General features: G+C 39.5%; 1 protein-coding gene across 3 annotated transcripts in view; it reads left to right on the top strand.

Annotated features, from left to right (window-relative positions):
* VWA8 (von Willebrand factor A domain containing 8) overlaps window positions 1-21,327 on the top strand; it is a 417,525-nt gene that overhangs the window by 251,921 nt on the left and 144,277 nt on the right. For all 3 annotated transcript variants that reach the window (XM_028526305.2, XM_036011319.1, XM_036011320.1), the window contains 2 exons: window positions 464-602; window positions 5,849-6,048. In XM_028526305.2, the coding sequence (XP_028382106.1) occupies window positions 464-602; window positions 5,849-6,048 (339 nt within the window). The remainder of the gene's footprint in view (window positions 1-463; window positions 603-5,848; window positions 6,049-21,327) is intronic.

The raw sequence follows: 21,327 nt of genomic DNA, 5'->3' as shown, positions 1-21,327 counted from the left end.
TTTCAATTGTCACTGTTTTTTATATTTCATTTCCAAGACCCAGGTTTAGCCATTACATTGTATATAATGATACAGTGATCATTCTTTACAATGGAATTATATCAGGTGCTGGTTCACTGATTTACAAAGTATTCTCCTGGTTTGGACTGCTCTGGGTCCCAATAATTGCAGTTCAAAAGTTGCTCTTGACTTAGAAAGAAATGAATGAGAAGTAGTATGGGATTTCACATATGGTATATTTTATGAGTAAAAAGAAAATAAAGTGAGAAATAACAGCACATGGGGAAACATTTACAATGCAATTTTATGTTATTATTATTGTTATAAGTACCAGGCTAATCGATAAAATAAGAAGAGATACATCATGATATTATTTGAATTTAAATTCTATATTTGGGAAGAACTATAGGTTTTCTACATTTTTGTGACTACCCAAATTTCTTAAATAACTACTTAATTATAGGGCCCGGCACTTATAAACATACAGGAGTATCCAATAGAAAGACACGAAGGAAGATCTCACACCTTTACTGAAGAATGTGCCTCCTGGAGGTTGCCATTGGATGAAGTTAACATAATCTGTGATGTTGCTGTATCACACGGTATGTCTGTTTATTCATCTGATTATTTTTTCCATCCTGCACTGGTTTTTTAAAAGGTGGGATTCTAGATATCAAGAAGTCCATAGAGTCTATGGCATAGACTCAGTAACAGTCATTCTTGGATTGGATAGCAATTAGGTATAATTCAAAACTCATTTCTTATAACAACCTAACAAAATACTATTGTGGAACCAACATAAGCACTGCTAAGTTTGTATGCATGTGTCTGTTTCTCATTACAATTGTAGCACAAAGTTAAACACACCCAGGCGTGTGCTAAAAATAGAAGGGAAAAAGAAAAAGGAGAAACATTGGATTTTTTGCCTGGGATTCCAGTTTGGTGATTGCATGAACCACGAAAGCAGGGCTGGAATAATTTGCAGTCATTAAACTTCTCATTGTAAAGAATGACAAAAAAAGGATGTGAACTTTTGGCATCTACATTTCTGGACTGTTGTCATTACCTACTGATTCATGCAATGTGCCCTGGTACCTGTTGGCAGAAGTGTCTCAATTAGTGGCAATTATTAAAGTGATGTAAACAAAAGTGAAAGCAGGGGGAAGGGAGAGAGTCTCTAAGGACTAAGATGGGGGTTGTTTAAGCAAACATTCATATGCAAGTTTTGTTCCTATGAGTTCTATGGATATTGTTTATTCCTAAAATCAGCTATATCGAATAAAAATATATGCTTTAAAAATGTGCAGGGTTTTTTTTTGGTTAACAGATTGGTGCTCTTATTAGTAGAGAATAAGTATGGATTTTTTGGATATGGTTTAAACTTTGGCCTTTGTCTCATATTTAGATTGTAACTAAGCATGCTATGAGCCTGTGCCCCATTGCCTGTGACAGGCTTCACTAATCAGGTGCAGCATTTTTCTCATTAAACCTTGTTACAGTTCTCGCCAAACATTCCAAGCAGCTGCTGCCAGTTAGTCAGAATTGGCCTTTAAAAGATGAAACTCCTTTTCTGTCCTGTATATAATTTAATCCTTTACTTAAGTATTGTCCACATTTGCAAACTGAGTTTTTTATTATTTGTTTTCTTCTTCTTTACTTATTCTGTATTTGTAAAAAAAACATTTCTTGCATTAAAATCAGATGATACAGCTATAACTATAGATATAGATAGATATGTTTGAGCCAAAGACCAAGCAGCACTTAATGCTTGCAAAATGAGAGAACAGTTAATAAGTTTAACTTATTACATTTGTGCTAATACTTTCACTCTGTTCCCTGGTAGCTTATACTGTGTGCAAAGGTACTCAGTAAATGTTAAATTGAACGGATTTGTGCTGATAATGGAAACATTAAAAAGATTCTTAAATTATAAATTATGTGATTCTATCTGATATTTGGAACTGTAACAGAACACAGTCTCCTAAATAATGTCTTCTTCTGCATTTTCCATTGACTTGTGTTTCTTATCAATGTTAGCTATTTTATTTAAGTTTTCTATATCATTGCATATAGTATTTGGTCTTTGTAGACATGGCACACACACACAAACAATATATGACTACATATGCTCCAAATTTTCTAGGATAATTCCAAATGTTACATCTCATCATATGAGGTCTGTCCGGAAAAGGTACAGCCATTCTTAAAACAACAAGGACAGTTTGCACAACATTACTGTTATCTGACAGCCAAGGAAATTGGACTGGAATTCAAATGCATGAACAATAACAACTTCACTGTATTAGTCAGTGGGGTGATAGATACCACACAGTATACTGTGTGTACTGTGTGGCCACTCAAAATGGATGAGAGGACTTCTGGCCAAGATAGATACACTTTGGCTCCTTATACAATCAAAAGAAGGTCAACAACAAAGTTAAAAACAAAAAATCACCAAAACTGCCAGAAAATTGAATTGTATGGAAGTCCGGCAACGAAGGAGTTAAAGAAGAAACATTTATCCAAACCCATAGGAGAGGCAGAGATAGACAGCTAGGGTGGAGAGGATGCCCAGCAATGTGGTAGCTGGCAGACTGAGGAGGGTGAGGAGGGTGAGGAGGAGGCTGACAGAGTGAGCAATCCCACATTTGCATGCAAATAAACCAGGAGGAAAAACTCGGGAGCAAGACAGACTGCGCAACCCAGGGTCCCAGCATGGGAAAATAAAGCCTCAAAACCTCTGAATAAAAAAAAACCTGTGGGGGTTGAGGTGGCAGGAAAAGCTCCTAGCCTCACAGGAGAGTCTGTTGGAGAGACCCACAGGGTCCTACAGCGTACACAAACCTACCCAACCGGGAATCAGCACCAGAAGGGCCCAATTAATTTGTGGGTACTGGGGGAAGTGACCGAAAGCCAGCAGAGAGCCGGGCAAATGCAGTTGTTCCCTCTCAGACCCCTCCCACACATACAGCACCACAACCCAGCAAAGTGGGTTGCCTCTCCCTAGTGAATACCTAAGGCTCCACACCTTACAACACAACAGGTGCACTGAGACAAAGAAATATGGCCCAAATAAAACAACAGATCAAAACTCTAAAAATAGAACTAAGCAAGGAGGAGATAGCCAACATAGCCAACATATCAGATGCAGAGTTCAAAACACTGGTAATCAGGATGCTCAGAGGCTGAGTATGGTAGCAAAATGGAGGGAAAAGTGAAGGCTATGAAAATTGAAATACAGGAAAATGTACAGGGAATCAAGAGTGAAGGGAAGAAAACCAGGACTCGAATCAACAATTTGGAACAGAAGGAAGAAATAAACATTCAACCAGGACACAATGAAGAAACAAGAATTCAAAAAAGTGAGGAGAGGCTTACAAATCTCTGGGACAACCTGAAATGTTCCAATACCTGAATTATAGGGGTGCCAGAAAGAGAAGAGGAAGAGCAAGAAACTGAGAACTTATCTGAAAAAATAATGAAGGAGAACTTCCCCAATCTGGCAAAGGAAATAGACTTTCAGGAAGCCCAGAACATCCCAAAGAAGTTGGACCCAAGGAAGCACACATGAAGGCACACCATAATTACATTACCCAAAGTTAAAGAGAAGGGGAGAATCTTAAAAACAGCAAGAGAAAAGGTGACAGTTACCTACCAAGGAGTTCCCATAAGACTATCAGCTGATTTCTCCAAAGAAACCTTGCAGGCAAGAAGGGGCTGGCAAGAAGTATTCCAGGTTATGAAAGGCAAGGACCTACATCTAAGATTACTCTATCCAGCAAGAGTATCATTTAGAATGGAAGGGCAGATAAAGTGCTTCCCAGATAAGGTCAGGTTCAAGGAGTTCATCATCACCAAGCTCTTATTATATGAAATGTTAAAGGGACTTAGAAAAAGAAAAAGATAAAAAATTATGAACAGTAAAATGACAACAAACTTACAAATATCAACAACCAAACCTAAAAAAACAAAAATGAACTAAGCAAACAACTAGAACAGGAACAGAATCACAGAAATGGAGATCACATGGAGGGTTATCAGCCAGGAGAGGGTGGGGGGATGATGGGAGTAAAGGTATAGGGAATGAGAAGCACAAATGGTAGGTACATAATATACAGGGAGAGGCTAAGAATAGTATAGAAAATGGAGAAGCCAAGAACTCATATGGAAACCCACTGACACTAGGTGAGGGGGGGGGATGCTGGTGGGAGGGGCAGTGCAGGGTGGAGGGGAATAAAGGGAAAAAAATGGGTCAACTGTAATAACATAATAAAATATATTTAAAAATAAACAAAATGACTGAGGGAGTTGAGCAATGAATCTACACCAAATTTTGCATTAAGCTTGAACATTTCTCTGTGGAAACTATTCAGATGATTCAGAAGGCTGTAGCTATGATCAACTGGTGATGGGCAGGTTCATCACGATGATGCACTTGCTTATACATCACATCTTGTGCAGAGTTTGTTTTTGCACAAAACATCAAATCACCCAGGTGACTCAGCCCTCCTACAGCTCAGATTTGGTGCCCTGCAATTTCTGGCTTTTCCCAAAACTAAAATCACCTTTGAAAGGGAAGAGACTTCAGACCATTGATGAGATTCAGGAAAACACAACATGACAGCTTACGGTGATTGGGAGACTTGGTAAAGTCCCAAGGGGGCCTTTGAAAGGGACTGAGGCATCATTGTCCTGTGTATAATATTTCTTGTATCTTGTATCTTCGTCAGTAAATGTCTCTATTTTTCATATTACATGGCTGGATACCTTTTGGACAGACCTTGTATCTTACATCTTATTTTGAAGTTCAGAAAATGTGACCACTGACAAATAGATACCTGGATGAGGAGCAATACTGATACCATTTATTATGGAAAAGCAACTTAATCCCATACCATAGGTAGAAATTATGGAAACACAGTCTATTGCCTGACTGACTACTCAAAGTGAGGCCCTCAAACGAACAGCATAGGCATCTCCTGGGAGCTTGTTGGAAAGGCTGATTCTTAAACCCATCCCAGACCTACTCAATCAGAATCTACGTTTTCATTAGATCTCTCATGATTCATATGATCTTAATAGTTGAAGAAGCACGAGAGAGAATTCAGAAAATGGACCTAGTCAAGTACTCAGATTGAAAATACAGAGATTTTTATTTTTATTGAATTATAATTGATATATAACATTGTATTAGTTTCAGGTATACAACATAAATAGTTGATATTTATATTGTGAAATGATCACCACAATAAGTCTAGTTAACATTTGTCACCATACACAGTTACACATTTTTGTGTGTATATGATGAGAAGGGATGGAGATATTGTAATAAGAAATATTTAAAAGATAAACCAAGTTTGGAAAATTAGATCCATAAAGCTAAGAATAAAATATAGAATTACTTATTTGTAGCAAGAAAAGCTTCAGGATCTAGTAATTATCTAGGAAATGCAAGATTAGCAGGTAGCTGTTGACCAGCTTTTGTCCATCTAAATGAACAATAAAACAAGAGAAAACAGACCTTTATTGAAGCACAAAGCACTTTGCTTTCATACAAGGAAGAATTTCCTGCATTGAGAAGTGTTAAATATTTAATGGTATAATTATTAGATATTATGGAATTCTTTGGGGAAAAAATACTTCCTCAAATACATAGGTGTGGTCCCATCTACATTTAGAGCAGGAACTAAATTACTGCTCATGGTCTTTTCAGTCTAACCAATACATCTACAAATCATCTGTTCACTTCCAACTGTTCTTAGTCTCATGGTTCAGTTTTCAGTGGACCTTTTGTCCAGTCAGAAAGTCTGTTGCAGATCACAAAACTAACGCCTTTTTGTCATTTCAGAAAATGAGGAAGATACTCTGTATGTAGTTGCATGCAATCCTGTTTCCTTATACTTTATGAATATGGCTGGGAAAAGTGGCTACTTTGTGGATTTTTTTGACATCTTCCCAAGAACTGCCAGTGGAATTTGGCACCCATTTGTGACAGTGGCACCCCTGGGAAGTCCCCTCAAGGGTCAGGTGATTCTCCATGAGCAGCAGGTAATGTACCCAACGCCATTCTCATGGTACTCACATGCCAAGGGCAACTGATATGGAGAAAAAGGAACAAATGATTTGCAACCTATAACTGTTTTTATAAAGATAAAAGAAAGGTGCTGGAGGGAAGGTCCAAAGTTATCTTTTATCAGTACCACAAAATCAGGCTATCTTGCTCTCTACAGAGACTTCAGGATGACCTGTAAGTATGGAAACATGTAAGTAAGGGCTTCTCATCCCTGACTTTTAAGGCCAAGTAATTCTTTGTTGTAAAGCTTGCATCCTCTTTTAACAACAAACAAGTAAACCAACAAATAAATATGCCAATTTCAGGTAGTATGTGTTTCACATTTTGTGTGTATTTTAATTAGTGAGAATTCTAAAGGTCTAAATTAATCTGTACTTTACCAATAGAAAGGAATGTAATAGAAACCAGATAATAGTCTAAGACAGGGGTCCCCAGCTTCTGGTTCATGGACTGGTACCAGGCCAGGCCTGTTAGCAACCTGGCACACAGAGGGAGGCGAGCTTGAATGTAAAGCATTTGCTTCATCTGGACACTGTCCCCCTACCCCAATCCATGGAAAAATTGACTTTCATGAAACTGGTCCCTGGTACCAAAAAGGTTGGGGACCACTGGCCTAAGGAGTGATGGAGGTCATTAGGAGGAGTTGGGAGGGTGAACAATACTGAGGTAACATTTCATCTGAGACCTGAATGACATTATTTACACAGAGGGTGCCACGTAATGCACTGCATAAAATTGTCTTAGTCCATTTGGGCTGCTGTAACAGAGAAACCATAGACTAGGTAGCTTATACACACTGAAAGTTTTTTACCCATCATTCTGAAAGCTGAGAAGTCCAAGATCGAGGCATTGGCAGAGTTAATGTTTCATGAGGGACCACTCCTTAGATAACCATGTTTTTGCTGTCACCTCAAATGACGAAGGAGTGAGGGATTTCTTTGGTGTCTCTTTTATTTATTTATCTATGTATCTATCTATTTATTTATTTATTTTATTTTTTGGGGTGACATTGGTTAATAAATCAGACAGGTTTCAAGTCTACACCTCTATAATATACCACCTCCATACTGAATCATGTACTCACCACCCAAAGTCAAGCCTCCTTTTGCTATCTGCTATCTTCTACTTTCTGGCATTGACTATACTATTGTTTGTGTCTCTTTGGGCTTTGGGTTTTTTTGTTAGTCTCTTTACCTTTTCACCCAGCTCCCCAACCCCTCCCTTCTGACAAGTGTCAGTCTGTTCTCTGTATCTGAGTCTGTTTCTATTTGTTTTTTTTATTTTGTTCATTAGATTCCACATATAAGAGAAATCATATGATATTTGTCTTTCTCTAAGTTGCTTGTTTCACTTACTATAATACTCTCAAGGTTCATCCATGCTGTCACCAAGGTAGGGTATTCTTCTATTTTACAGTCACTTAGTATCTCATTGTGTAAATGTGCCACAGCTTTTTTATCTATTCTTCTACTGATGGAAACTTGGGCTGCTTCCAGATCTTGGCTCTTATAAATAATGCTGCAATGAACATAGGGGTGCATATATTCTTTCAAATTAATGTTTTGAGTTTCTCCGAGTACATTCTCATAAGTAGAATTGCTGGGTCATAAGACAGTTCCATTTTTAATTTTTTAAGGAAACTCCATGCTGTTTTCCACAATGGATGCACCAATTTACGTTCTCACTAACAGTGCATGAGAGTTCCTCTTTTTCCACATCCTCTCCAACACAGATAGTCATTCTGACAGGTGTGAGGTGATATCTCATTGTGGTTTCAATTTGCATTTCTCTGATGATTACTGACGTTGAGCATCTTTTCATGTGCCTATTGGCCATCTGTGTGTCCTCTTTGGAGAACCGTCAATTCAGGTCCTTTGCTCATTTTTTAATTGGATTGTTTGTTTTCTTGGTTGTGAGTTAGTTGTACAAATTGTTTATAAATTTTGAAAATTAACCCCTTATCAGATGTATCTTTGGCAAATATGTTCTCTCATTCAGTGGGTTTTCTTTTCATTTTGTTGATGGTTTCTTTTGCTGTGCAAATGCTTTTTAGTTTGATGTAGTCCCATTTGTTTATTTTATCATTTGTTTCCCTAGCCCAAGGAAATATATCAGAAAAAATATTGCTCTAAGAGATGTCTGAGATTTTACTACCTATGTCTTTTTCTAGGACATTCATGACAAAGAGGTGGTCTAGTTTCATTGTTGTTTTGTTTTGGTTTTTTTTTTCATGTGTCTATCCAATTTTCCCAATACCATTTATTGAATAGACATTTTGTACCCCATTGTATCTTCTTGCCTCATTTATCAAATATTAATTTACCATAAAAGTGTGGGTTTATTTCTGGGCTTCCTGCTCTGTTCCATTGATCTAGATGCCTGTTTTTTATGCTGGTACCATGCTGTTTTGATAATAATGGCCTTGTAGTATAATTTGATATCAGGTAGTGTGATTCCTCCAACTTTGTTCTTCCTTGTCAAGATTGCTGTGGCTATTTGTGGTCTTTTGTTGTTCCATATAAATTTTTGGAATTTTCTGTAGTTCTGTGAGATATGCCATTGGTGTTTTAATAGGAGTTACATTGAATCTATGGATTCCTTTGGGTACTATAGACATTTTAATGATGTTCATTTTTCCTATCCATGAACATAGTATATGCTTCCATTTATTTGTATCTTCCTCAATTTCTTTCTGTAGTAACCTACAATTTTCTGAGTACAGATCTTTTACCTCCTTAGTTAAATTTATTTCTAGGTATGTTATTTTTTATTGCAATTATAAATAGGATTTTTTTTCTTAATTTCTCTTCTGACAGTTAATTACTGGTGTATAAAAATCCCACCATTCCTAAAGATTATTTTTGTATCCTGCCACTCTACTGAATTCATTTATTATTTCTAGTAGTTTTCTGGTAGAGTCTTTAGTGTTTTCTTTATATAGCATCATCTCATTAGCAAAGAATGACAGTTTTACTTCTGCCTTTCTAATTTGAATGCCTTTTATTTCCCCTTGTCTGTTTGCTGTGGCTAGGACTTCCAGTACTATGTTGAATAAGAATGGTGAAAACAACATGATAGTATACATAGAAAATCCTATAGACTACCAAAAAACTGCTTGACCTAATAAATGAATTTGGCAAAACAGCGGGATACAAAGTCAATATCCAGAAATCAAAGGCATTTCTGTACACCAACAATGAAACAGCAGAAGCAGAAATCAAGAAGAAAATCCCATTTGAAATAGCAAAAAGAAAAATAAAATATCTAGGAATAAACCTAACCAAAGAGGTAAAAGACCTGTATTCAGAAAACTACACAACACTGAAGAAAGAAATCAAGGAAGACACAAACAAATGGAAACATATACCGTGTTCATGGATTGGAAGAATTAATATCATCAAAATGTCCATACTACCCAAAGCAATTTACACATTCAATGCAACTCCTATTAAAGTACCAATGGCATATTTCACAGACATAGAACAAACACTTCAAAAATTTATATGGAATTATAAATGACCCCGAATAGCTGCTGCAATTTTGAGAAAGAAGAGTAAAGTAGGAGGGATCACAATACCCAACACTAAACTATACTACAAGGCCACTGTAATCAAAACAGCCTGGTACTGGCATAAAAACAGGCACATAGACCAATGAAACAGAACAGAGAGCCCAGAAATAAGCCCAAGTCTCTATGGTCAATTAATATTTGACAAAGGAGGCAGCAACATAAAATGGAGTAAAAATAGCCTCTTCAACAAATGGTGTTGGGAGAACTGGACAGCCACGTCAAAAAAATGAAACTTGAGCACCAACTTACACCATATACAAAAATAAATTCCAGGTGGATAAAAGACTTACATATAAAACGTGACACCATTAAAGTCCTAGAGGAGAACGTAGGTAGGAAAATCTCAGATATTTCACGCAGAAACTTTTTTACTGACCTGTCCCCTAGAGCAAGGGACATAAAGGAAAGAATAAACAAATGGGACCTCATCAAAATTAAAAGCTTCTGCACAGCTAAAGAAAACAATATCAAAATTAAAAGAGAACCAACTGCATGGGAAAACATATTTGCCAATGATACCTCAGACAAGGGTTTAATCTCCAAAATATATAAAGAACTTACAAGACTGCACTCTAAGAAGACAAGGAATCCAATTAAAAAGTGGGCAAAGGACTTGAACAGACACTTCTCCAAGGAGGACATACAGAAAATCCAAAGGCACATGAAACAATGTTCAATATTGCTAGCTATCAGAGAGATGCAAATTAAAACCACAATGAGATACCACTTCACACCAGTCAGAATGGCCATCATAAACAAAGCAACAAACAAGTGTTGGAGAGGTTGTGGAGAAAAGGGGACCCTAGTGCACTGCTGTTGGGACTGCAGACTGGTACAACCACTATGGAAAGCAGTATGGAACTTCCTCAGAAAACTACAAATGGATCTGCCTTTTGACCCTGCAATTCCACTGCTGAGACTCTATCCTAAGAATACTAAAACACCAATTCAAAAGAACCTATGCATCCCAATGTTCATCGCAGCACAATTCACAATAGCTAGGTGCTGGAAGCAACCTAGATGCCCATCAGTAAATGAATGGATCAAAAAACTATGGTACATTTACACAATGGAATTCTATGCAGCAGAAAGAAAGAAGGAGCTCCTACCCTTTGCAACAGCATGGATGGAACTGGAAAGCATTATGCTAAGTGAAACAAGCCAGGCAGTGAAAGACAAATACCATATGATTTCACCATTAACAGGAACCTAAATAACAAAACAAAGAAACAAGCAAAATATAACCAAAGACATTGAAATAGAGGCCAGGCTGACAGTGTCCACAGAAGAGAGTAGAGGGAATTTAAGGGGACAGTGGGAAGGGTTCACAGGAACAAACTTAAAGGACACATAGTCAAACTAAGGGGAGGGTGGTAATGGGAGGGAAGTGGGGAGGAGTGGGAGCGGGGACTGGATTGGGAGTTAAAAGGAGAAAACTGTATTTGAACAAGGATTAAAATTTAAAAAAAAAAAAAGCATGGTGAAAACAGACATCCCCATCTTGTTCTTGATCTCAAGGGAAATGTTCTTGCCTGTTGAACATGATGTTGGCTCTGGGTTTGTCATATATGGCCTTTATTACGTTGAAGTATGTTCCCTCTATTCTTTGCAAAGAGTTTTTTTTACATAAATCAGTGCTGGATTTTATTAAATGCTTTTTCTGCATCTATTAAAATAATCATGTGATTTTTGTCCTTAATTTTTTTATGTGGTGTATCACTTGTAGTGGTTTGTGAATATTGTACCAACCTGCATTGCTGGAATAAATTCCACTTGATCATGGTGCATAATTTTTTTAATGTATTGCTATATCTGGTTTGCTAATATTGGCGGGGGGGGGGGTGTTCCATCTATGTTCGTTGGTGATAATAGTGTAAAATGTTCTTTATTTATAGGGTCTTTATCTGTTTTTGAAATTAGGATAATGCTGGCTTCATAAAATGAGTTTGGGAGTCTTCTCTCTGTTTGAATTCTTTGGAACATTTTGAGGAAGGGAGGTTTTAGTTCATATTTGAATGTTTGGTAAATTTCACCTGTGAAGCCATCCAGTCTAGGATAGGACTCTTGTTTGCTGGAAGGGTTTTGGTTTTTTTTCTGAATTTATTTCTTTTTTTATATATATATTTTATTGATTATGCTATTACAGTTGTCCCATTTCCCCCTTCACACCCCTCCACCCTGTACCCCCTCTCCCACCTACGTTCCCCCCCTTTAGTCCATGTCCATGTGTCATACTTCTGAGTTCTTTAGCTTCTACATTTCCCGTACTATTCTTGCCCTCCCCCTATCTATTTTCAACCTACATTCTATGCTACTTATTCTCTATACCTTTTCCCCCTCTCTCCTCCTCCCACCCCTACTGCTAGCCCCCCATGTGCCCTCCATTTCTGTGGTTCTGTTCCTATTCTAGTTGTTTACTTAGTTTCTTTTGGTTTTGCTTTAGGTGTGGTTGTTAATAATTGTGAGTTTGCTGTCCTTTTACTATACATATCTTTTCTTTATCTTCTTTTCTTAGATAAGTCCCTTTAGCATTTCATAAAGTAAGGGCTTGGTGATGATGAACTCCTTTAATTTGACCTTATCTGAAAAGCACTTTATCTTCTCTTCCATTCTAAATGAGAGCTTTGCTGGATAGAGCAATCTGGGATGTAGGTCCTTGTCTTTCATGACTTGGAATATTTCTTTCCAGCCCCTTCTTGCCTGTAAGGTCTCTTTTGAGAAATCAGCTGACAGTCTGATGGGAACTCCTTTGTAGGTGACTGTCCCCTTATCTCTTGCTGCTTCTAGGATTCTCTCCTTCGTTTTTACCTTGGCTAATGTAATTATGATGTGCCTTGGTGTGTTTCTTCTTGTGTCCAACTTCTTTGGGGCTCTCTGCGCTCCTTGGATTTCTTGGAAGACTGTTCCCTTTGCCAGTTTGGGGAAGTTCTCCTTTATTTGTTCAAATAACTTTTCCACTTGTTGGTCCTCCCCTTCTGGTACCCCTATAATTCGGATGTTGCAACGTTTAAAGGTGTCCTTGATGGTCTTAAGCTTTTCTTCGATTTTTTGAATTCTTATTTCATCATGCTTTCCTGCTTGGCTGATTCTATCTTCCTTCTGGTCCACTGTGTTGTTTTGAGACTCAGATTCTGTCCTTTCACTATTGGCTCTCCTCCGTATATCTTCCTGCATCTCTTTTATGGTAATCTGCATTTTTTCATGTAATTTGCATCCAAAATCAACCAGTTCCGTGAGCTTCCTGATCACCAGTGTTTTGAACTGTGCACCTGATAGATTGGCTATTTCTTGGTCACTCAAAAGGATGAGGCCTGGGGGACTGATCTGTTCTGCTGGAAATATGTCTTATGTCTTTCCCTGTCTCTCTTATTATTTTATTTATTTATTTATTTTTTCTCTGGTCGGGTCGCTCTTGTTACGGTGGGGGGTGGAGCCTTAGGTGTTCACCAGGGCTGGGTGCCCCAGTCGCTAGATTGTGACGTTATGTGTGGGGGCAGGGGCGGGAGTGGGGACAGGAGGGATCAATGGCGACCATTCCGTTCTCCTGGAGTCAGACACTTTCCTGGGCTTCTGGGCCGTGAGCTCTGCCCTGGTCCACAATCGCTGCCCCACTGATTCCCCCAGCCGCTGCTTGCGTACTCAGGGATCACCGCTGCACCGCTGCGCTCTTGCGTCCCGGATTGCTGTTGCACCGATTTTGCGCCAAATTTCCCCCGACCTATGCCCTCCTGCGACCCGCGCCAGCCCCGTGCCCGCTCGCTCGGCTCGTCGTCCCCTACCAGTCTGTATGTACAGGTCTACTTCAACTTCTTGGCTATCCGACTTCCATTCAGATAAATCCTCTGACAGTTTTGATATTATGACTGCAAATCATTGTTGTAAATTATTGTTGTTCTGTTCTTGGTTGTGCGAGGAGGTACGGTGCGTCCACCTACTCCTCCATCATGCCGGAAGTCTGAATGTATTTCTTAAAAATATTTAAATTAATTTTTATTTTAAGTGCTTTTATTAATTACACAATTATAGTTGTCGAATTTTTTTCTCTTCTTTATTCCCCTCCACCCTGCACTGCCCCTCCCACCAGCATCCCCCCCCCCTCACCTAGTGTCAGTGGGTTTCCATATGAGTTCTTGGCTTCTCCATTTTCTATACTATTCTTAGCCTCTCCCTGTATATTATGTACCTACCATTTGTGCTTCTCATTCCCTATACCTTTACTCCCATCATCCCCCCACCCTCTCCTGGCTGATAACCCTCCATGTGATCTCCATTTCTGTGATTCTGTTCCTGTTCTAGTTGTTTGCTTAGTTCATTTTTGTTTTTTTAGGTTTGGTTGTTGATATTTGTAAGTTTGTTGTCATTTTACTGTTCATAATTTTTTATCTTTTTCTTTTTCTAAGTCCCTTTAACATTTCATATAATAAGAGCTTGGTGATGATGAACTCCTTGAACCTGACCTTATCTGGGAAGCACTTTATCTGCCCTTCCATTCTAAATGATACTCTTGCTGGATAGAGTAATCTTAGATGTAGGTCCTTGCCTTTCATAACCTGGAATACTTCTTGCCAGCCCCTTCTTGCCTGCAAGGTTTCTTTGGAGAAATCAGCTGATAGTCTTATGGGAACTCCTTGGTAGGTAACTGTCACCTTTTCTCTTGCTGTTTTTAAGATTCTCCCCTTCTCTTTAACTTTGGGTAATGTAATTATGGTGTGCCTTCATGTGTGCTTCCTTGGGTCCAACTTCTTTGGGATGTTCTGGGCTTCCTGAAAGTCTATTTCCTTTGCCAGATTGGGGAAGTTCTCCTTCATTATTTTTTCAGATAAGTTCTCAGTTTCTTGCTCTTCCTCTTCTCTTTCTGGCACCCCTATAATTCAGGTATTGGAACATTTCAGGTTGTCCCAGAGATTTGTAAGCCTCTCCTCACTTTTTTGAATTCTTGTTTCTTCATTGTGTCCTGGTTGAATGTTTATTTCTTCCTTCTGTTCCAAATTGTTGATTCGAGTCCTGGTTTTCTTCCCTTCACTCTTGATTCCCTGTACATTTTCCTGTATTTCAATTTTCATAGCCTTCACTTTTCCCTCCATTTTGCTACCATACTCAGCCTCTGAGCATCCTGATTACCAGTGTTTTGAACTCTGCATCTGATATGTTGGCTATGTTGGCTATCTCCTCCTTGCTTAGTTCTATTTTTAGAGTTTTGATCTGTTGTTTTATTTGGGCCATATTTCTTTGTCTCAGTGCACCTGTTGTGTTGTAAGGTGTGGAGCCTTAGGTATTCACTAGGGAGAGGCAACCCACTTTGCTGGGTTGTGGTGCTGTATGTGTGGGAGGGGTCTGAGAGGGAACAACTGCATTTGCCCGGCTCTCTGCTGGCTTTCGGTCACTTCCCCCAGTACCCACAAATTAATTGGGCCCTTCTGGTGCTGATTCCCGGTTGGGTAGGTTTGTGTACGCTGTAGGACCCTGTGGGTCTCTCCAACAAACTCTCCTGTGAGACTAGGTATTTCTCCTGCCCCCAGACCTCCACAGGTTTTTATAGCCAGAGGTTCTAAGGCTTTCTTTTGATGTGCTAGAAGCATGGGGTTCATGGTCTATGTTCCTCTGCACTCAAATGTGGACTGACAGCTGCCTCCTTGCACACGTTGAACCCGCCACTGCTTTGCCCACCTTGTCCTCCCGCTGCCATGTTGCTGGGTGTCCTCTCCACTCTGACTGCCCATCTCCACCCCTTTTACAAGTCTGAATGAATGTTTCTTCTTTAACTCTTTGGTTGTTGGACTTACATACAGTTCAATTTTCTGGCATTTCTGAGTTGTTTTTAAATGTGTTATTGTCCTTCTTTTGGTTGTGTGAGGAGACAAAGTATATCTACCTGTGTCTCCATCTTGGCCAGAATTTCTAGATAGAGTGGTCCTTGCTTTTCATCATTTTCAGTCCCTCTGACCTGAAGTGTTTCTCTTGAGAAATTAGCTGACAGCCTTATAGAAGCTCCTTTGTAGGTAAGTGTCCTTCTCTTGCTGCTTTTAGGATTCTTTCTTTATCTTGAACCTTTGCTATTTTTATTGTGTGTCTTGGTGTGGGCCTCTTTGGGTTCATTTTATTTGGCACTCTCTGTGCCTTCTGTGCTTGTGTGTCTGTTTCTTTCACCAAGTTACAGAAGTTTTCAACCATTATTTCTTCAAAAAGGTTCTTTATCTTTTGCTCTCTGTTCTCCTTTTGGTACCCCTAAGATGCAGATGTTATAGTTGATGCTGTCCAAGAGGTCCCTTAGGCTTTCCTCTTTGATTTTTTTTTTTCTTTTTATTGCTTTGCTTGGGTGTTTTCTGTTAACTTGTCCTCTAAATCATTGATTTGATCCTCTATTTTATCTAACCTTCGGCACATCCTTTCTACTGTAGTATTCATTTAAGATATTACAGTCTTCATTATGACTGTTTTTTTATGGATGTTAAGTCCTTTTTGATTTTTACTCTAAGTTTTCACTGAGATCATTTATTCTTTTCCTCAGGTCCTTGAGCATTTTTGGTTTTAAATTCTGCACCTGGTATCTTGGTTGCTTCCATTTAATTTCTTTTTCTGGATATTTCTCTTATTCTTTAATTTGAGACATATTTCTTTGTCTTCATTTTTTGTCTCTGTATATTAGATAGATCTGCTGTGACCCGCAAACTTGTTAGGATGGCTGTATGATGTAGTTGTCTTATGGGGCTCAGTGGTGCAATCTTCCAGATCACTTAACCTAGGTGCTCCAGGAATATCTCCTGTTTGGGTTGAGAGTGCCCTCCTGTTATAGTCCAGTCTTGAATGCTGTTGGCTTATTTGTGGGTGGAGCTAACCCTCAGGCTGGCTGACTATAAGGATAGACCTCTGTCACCCTATATGATTTGCTGTGCAGGGGCTGCCACCCAAGGCAGAGTTGTTCCCAGCAGGTTCTTGTGCCTGCTGCAGTCCCTGTTTGAGTGTGAAGTTGTGTGGTTAGTTGGATAGAGCACTGGTGTGGTATGAAGCCCACCGCTCATTGTGTTGGTTGTGGACCTGCTTGGGTGGCATTCTGGTGCAGGTCAATAACAGGCATTGTCTATAACCAGACTTGAGCTACCCATTTGAAGCTACCACAATATTCACTGTTTGTGACTGCATCTACTCTGCCTGGGTGCATGTGGGAAGGGCCAAGCTGGCCACAAGGATTGGGTTCCTCCAGCTCTGAGCTAGGGGCAGATCAGTAAAAGGTCCAAGGCTCCTTGATGTCTACCTCCACCTGTTGGCTACTTTACCACCCCCTTAGGTTACCTGGTATTCTCCCAGAGCCTTCCAAAGAAAAACTGTAGAGTAGGCCCAGGCTGATCACAACCCACAAACCTTCCACAAGGTACGAGCTTGGTAGGACAAGTTAACTGGGATCGGGAGAGTGGGGCTAAATGGGTCTCCTGCTTGGGAGAGGTGTGTTCAGGAACTCAATGTGGGGAAAGTGGCCACCTACTGCAGAGCCATACCTCTCAGTCTCTGCCATAGTCTCCGACCTTAGCTACCGTAGGGGGAGTGCATCATAGGTTCAGGTTGGGTCCAGCCAGCTGGCCCCACTGCAGGAGCAAGCTCATCAGGGCAGAGCCCTTGGGGCTTGGTGGAACAAATTGAAAAAGTCTCCCTCTGGGGTTGGTGCCCTCCAAGCCTGCAGGAAGGTGACAAGCACATCGCCTTCCTCCATTCAACAGCTGCACAACCTGCACAACCCAGTACTCATCCACGTCTGGGATAAGGACCTCTGAGGGAGACACACTCTGAAGATCTCAGCTCTGGGTATCATTCCCTTCTCCCTATTGAACTGAGCTCAGCATGCTGGGAATACTGGGACTTGGGAAGACAGATGAGAAGAGTCTCCCATTGAAGGTGCTGCTAGCCAAGCCTGCAGAAGGGAGGCAAAACTGGCCTCCCTATTCCAAAACCTGAGAGTCCACCAAAAGCTTCTCCAGAAAAAGAATGCACCGAAGAATAGGAGTGCTCAACCCTGGAAAGATGGCCCCTGAAGGTGTTATGGGATAGGGACTTGGCACAGGGACCTCAGTGGCTGACCCTCCAGATCTCTCTTCAGAGCCATACTACCCAGACATTCTCTCTATGACTCCCATATGCCCTGAATTCCCCTCCCTCTATTAGAGCCCTGGGTGAATGTTTGAGGGCTAGATGGCCCTTTAAGATACTATACATCTGGGTTTCTAGCAGACTTCTTCTTCTCCTAGGTGGACAGAGTCCCCACCTGCTGATTTTCACAGCCAGATACTATTCAGGCTTTTCTTCCTGGCTCTGATAATCTAGGTTAGAGATCCCAGTGTAGTGCTGAGACCCCACACTCCTCAAGGGGTAGTTTGCAGCTGGGATATCCCTTCAGCTTTTCAGCCACCACACTTGGGTGCAGGGGCCAGCTCTCTCCATGTCTCTGCCCTTCTCATCAGTCTCTATGTGGCTTCTTCTGTAAACCTTGGTTATAATACTCCTGTTCAGATGTCCTTCAGTTGATTATTCAAGTTGATTTCTCTATAATTAAGCTGTAAAACTGGTTTGTAAAATAGGTGTAATAGCTTCCACCTGTTACATAACCATCTTGGACTCCTGGTATCTCTTTCATAAAGCTTCCATCTTTATGAACTCTTAAAGGCCCCACCTCTTAGTATACTGGGGCTTGAAATTTCACCATATTAATCTGGGGAGACATAAACATTCAGTCCATTACAGGAATACAATGAGATCATTTAGTATCTAGTGATGATCAAGTTGTATCCATCACTACTATTCTAAGATAGAACTAGTGAAAAGTACAAATGCCCAGAATTAAGCTAAAAATAATTCAGAACAGAAGATATAGTTCAAAAGACAGGCTGTGTGTGTTTCAGTTAATAAGAACTGTAAAGGTCTAAGTTATCTGTACTATACCAGTAGAAAGGAGTGTAATCCTTCTGTATAACTATTACCCACCTAATATATACCAAAGAATTCTATTCATTCAACAAGTAGACATTGTGTGTGTATGTACTACTGGGGATACTACAGTGAAACAAAACAACAAAAATCCTTGTCCTCAAAAGCTTACATTGTGGCGTAGGAAGATAGACAATAAGCAAAATAAATAATTAAATTATACCTTAAGTTAAAAGATAAAAAACCAGAGAGAGTAAAACAGAAGGCTGGAAGGAAGATTTCCACTTAAAATTGCATGGTGGGCAGGGATTTCTTAAATGAAAAGATCATATTTAAGCAAAGACTTGGTAGAAACAAGGGAAGAACAGGTATCTGGAAGAGACTTCCAGGTAAAGGGAATTATAAGTTCTAAGGCCCAGAGGCTGGAATCTGCCTCTTCTTTAAAAAGATTGGATGGGGGAAAAGTATAAGGAGGTGAGGTCAAAGAGATCACTTAGTAGGGTGGGGTAGGGGCATGGGGGAGGGGGGAGGAAAGCAGAATGGGTAGAGCCCTGTAGACCATTGTAATGTTCTGCACCCTGACTTTGGGTGGATTGGGAAGGTGCTTCAAGCACAGGAGTGGTGGTTAGAGGATTTCTCTGACTCCTCTGTGGTGAATAGTCAATAGGTGCTAAGGCAGAATGAGGACTAGTGAAGAGATTTGGGGCATTATCCAAGCAAGAGATAATGGCAGTTTGGAGGAGTATGGAGGTCATAAGTAATGATGGATTCTGGATATATTTTGAAGGTTGGACCAACAGGATTTCCTAACAGATCAGATAGATGTATGGGGTGAGAAAGAGTAGATTAAAGGACAACTTTAAGTTTTGGGGCTTGAGCAACTGAAAGGATAGAGTCCCATCAATTGAGATGAAGAAAGAATCAATTTTAGAGGGAAGATTAAATGTTTAATTAAATTTTATATGTCTATAGGCTTCTAAGTAGATGAGTCTGGAGTTCTGTGGAGAGGTCAGAATAGGAAATATAAATATGGGAGTCATTGGCATATAAGGCATGGGACTAAAAGTGGTCACCAGGGAGTGAATGTGGGTAGAAAAGAGAAGTTTGACCACTAAGCTCTGGGGCAATAAAACATTAAGAAATCAGGGATATGAGGGGGAATCTACCAAGGGGGTTGAAAATGAGTGGCCAGTGAAGTAGGTGGATACACTGGGGAGTGTGGTATCCTAAAAGGAAGGTGATGAGTATCCCAAGTAAAGGGATCAATTGTTAAATGCCAACAATGTGTGAAAAAAATTTTACATCCACTGTCCCATGTCATTCTTCCAGCTGCCCGGTGAAGTAGCTGTTAGCAATATACATGTGTGAGGAAACTGAGGCTCAGGGAATTTTGACTACTTGTTCATCTGCTTGGGAACTGAGTCAAGCCACACTGGATGGACCTCAGCAGAGTCAGACTCCACTCACTTCAGATACTTGGGGAAAGAATAGTCTGAAAAATTTTAAAGTATTTCTAGTAGGAAAGTATTAACAAAAATGCAGTGCAGTTGCTTACAAGTTTTTAAGGTCACTATGAGAGTAAAGTTACCAAGAAAGAGTGCTTTTGGAATGTGTCTAATCAAGGGGAAAATATTGCATAAATAGCATGTCAGCAGTTCACTGAGCAAAAAAGTCAACTTCAGTTTTAGGCCTTGTCCTAGTAATTGTCATAAATTCTGAGTTAATAAATTTTTTCCGGTTTTCTGATTTTTTTCATGTTCACTTTCTCATAGGAGCAAAGTTATGAATATCCAGATATTGCTTATAAAAGTTTGTTTCTAGCACATTGAAATAAGGATTTTATTGTATAGATTTTCAACAAAATATCAATGCCATTGAACTGAATTCTGTAGCCAGAAGAATCTGTGTTTATGACATGAAATTTTGGTGGTTTTTTAATTCAGCCAATTATATTTGGATAGGAATCTAAATATGGAGCATTCATTCACATAGTCCTGCCAAATTTTCAGCTGTGAAATTAACCCTCAAATTTATATATACCATTTCTTTAAAAGATTTCTAGGCTGTCACCAAGTATTTTATTTTCTCAAAAGATTCCATTATTTGGTCACATTGCTGGTTAATACTCTGTTTGCCTCAACGACTTTCATCAAGAAAAATAGGTTTTTCATTTTAGAGATACGCATAATTTCCATAGCCAGCACTTGGTCTCCTGCCATTCTAGCATGTTACCCAGCTTATCCCTTTGGCTATGGTTTCAACAGTTTTCCAGAAGGCTACTTCAGTACCCTGAGCAGGCATTGCTTAGCTTATCTGGAAACTCCCATTCTACCTATCATCTGAACTTCCTCCTCTTTTTTTAAAAAGAATCTTAGCTGCCTATTTTATGTTATGGCCCTGTTAGGATGTAAGACCTCTTTAATTCCAAATAAACAGCATGCAGCTGTAAAATTTAACACGATAAATAATTCTAATGGAATAAAAAATGATTCCTTCAATTCCTTCTTTTCCATTCTGTTTTAACTGAAAATGGAGCTAAAATATTATAGACAAGAACTTCCATCTATCTCTTGTCTTTAAAATGTAAATCTTTTCTCTGGATGCATTTCCCTGATTAGTTTAAGAAGTTGTTCAAAAGACCTTGCTAAAATAAAATCTTGAGTGAGGAAAGGGAAACTTCTCCATGCCTAAAAATAAAGCGTCCCCCATGAGATTACTCGTTACATCTGTACAAAGTTTAGAATTTCAGACTTTGGGACATTGAGGTCAT

Source organism: Phyllostomus discolor, chromosome 11, assembly GCF_004126475.2.
Source record: "Phyllostomus discolor isolate MPI-MPIP mPhyDis1 chromosome 11, mPhyDis1.pri.v3, whole genome shotgun sequence".
Classification (NCBI taxonomy): domain Eukaryota; kingdom Metazoa; phylum Chordata; class Mammalia; order Chiroptera; family Phyllostomidae; genus Phyllostomus; species Phyllostomus discolor.
The sequence above is the reverse complement of the archived record's forward strand: the minus strand, read 5'-3'. Positions and strand labels throughout refer to the sequence as shown.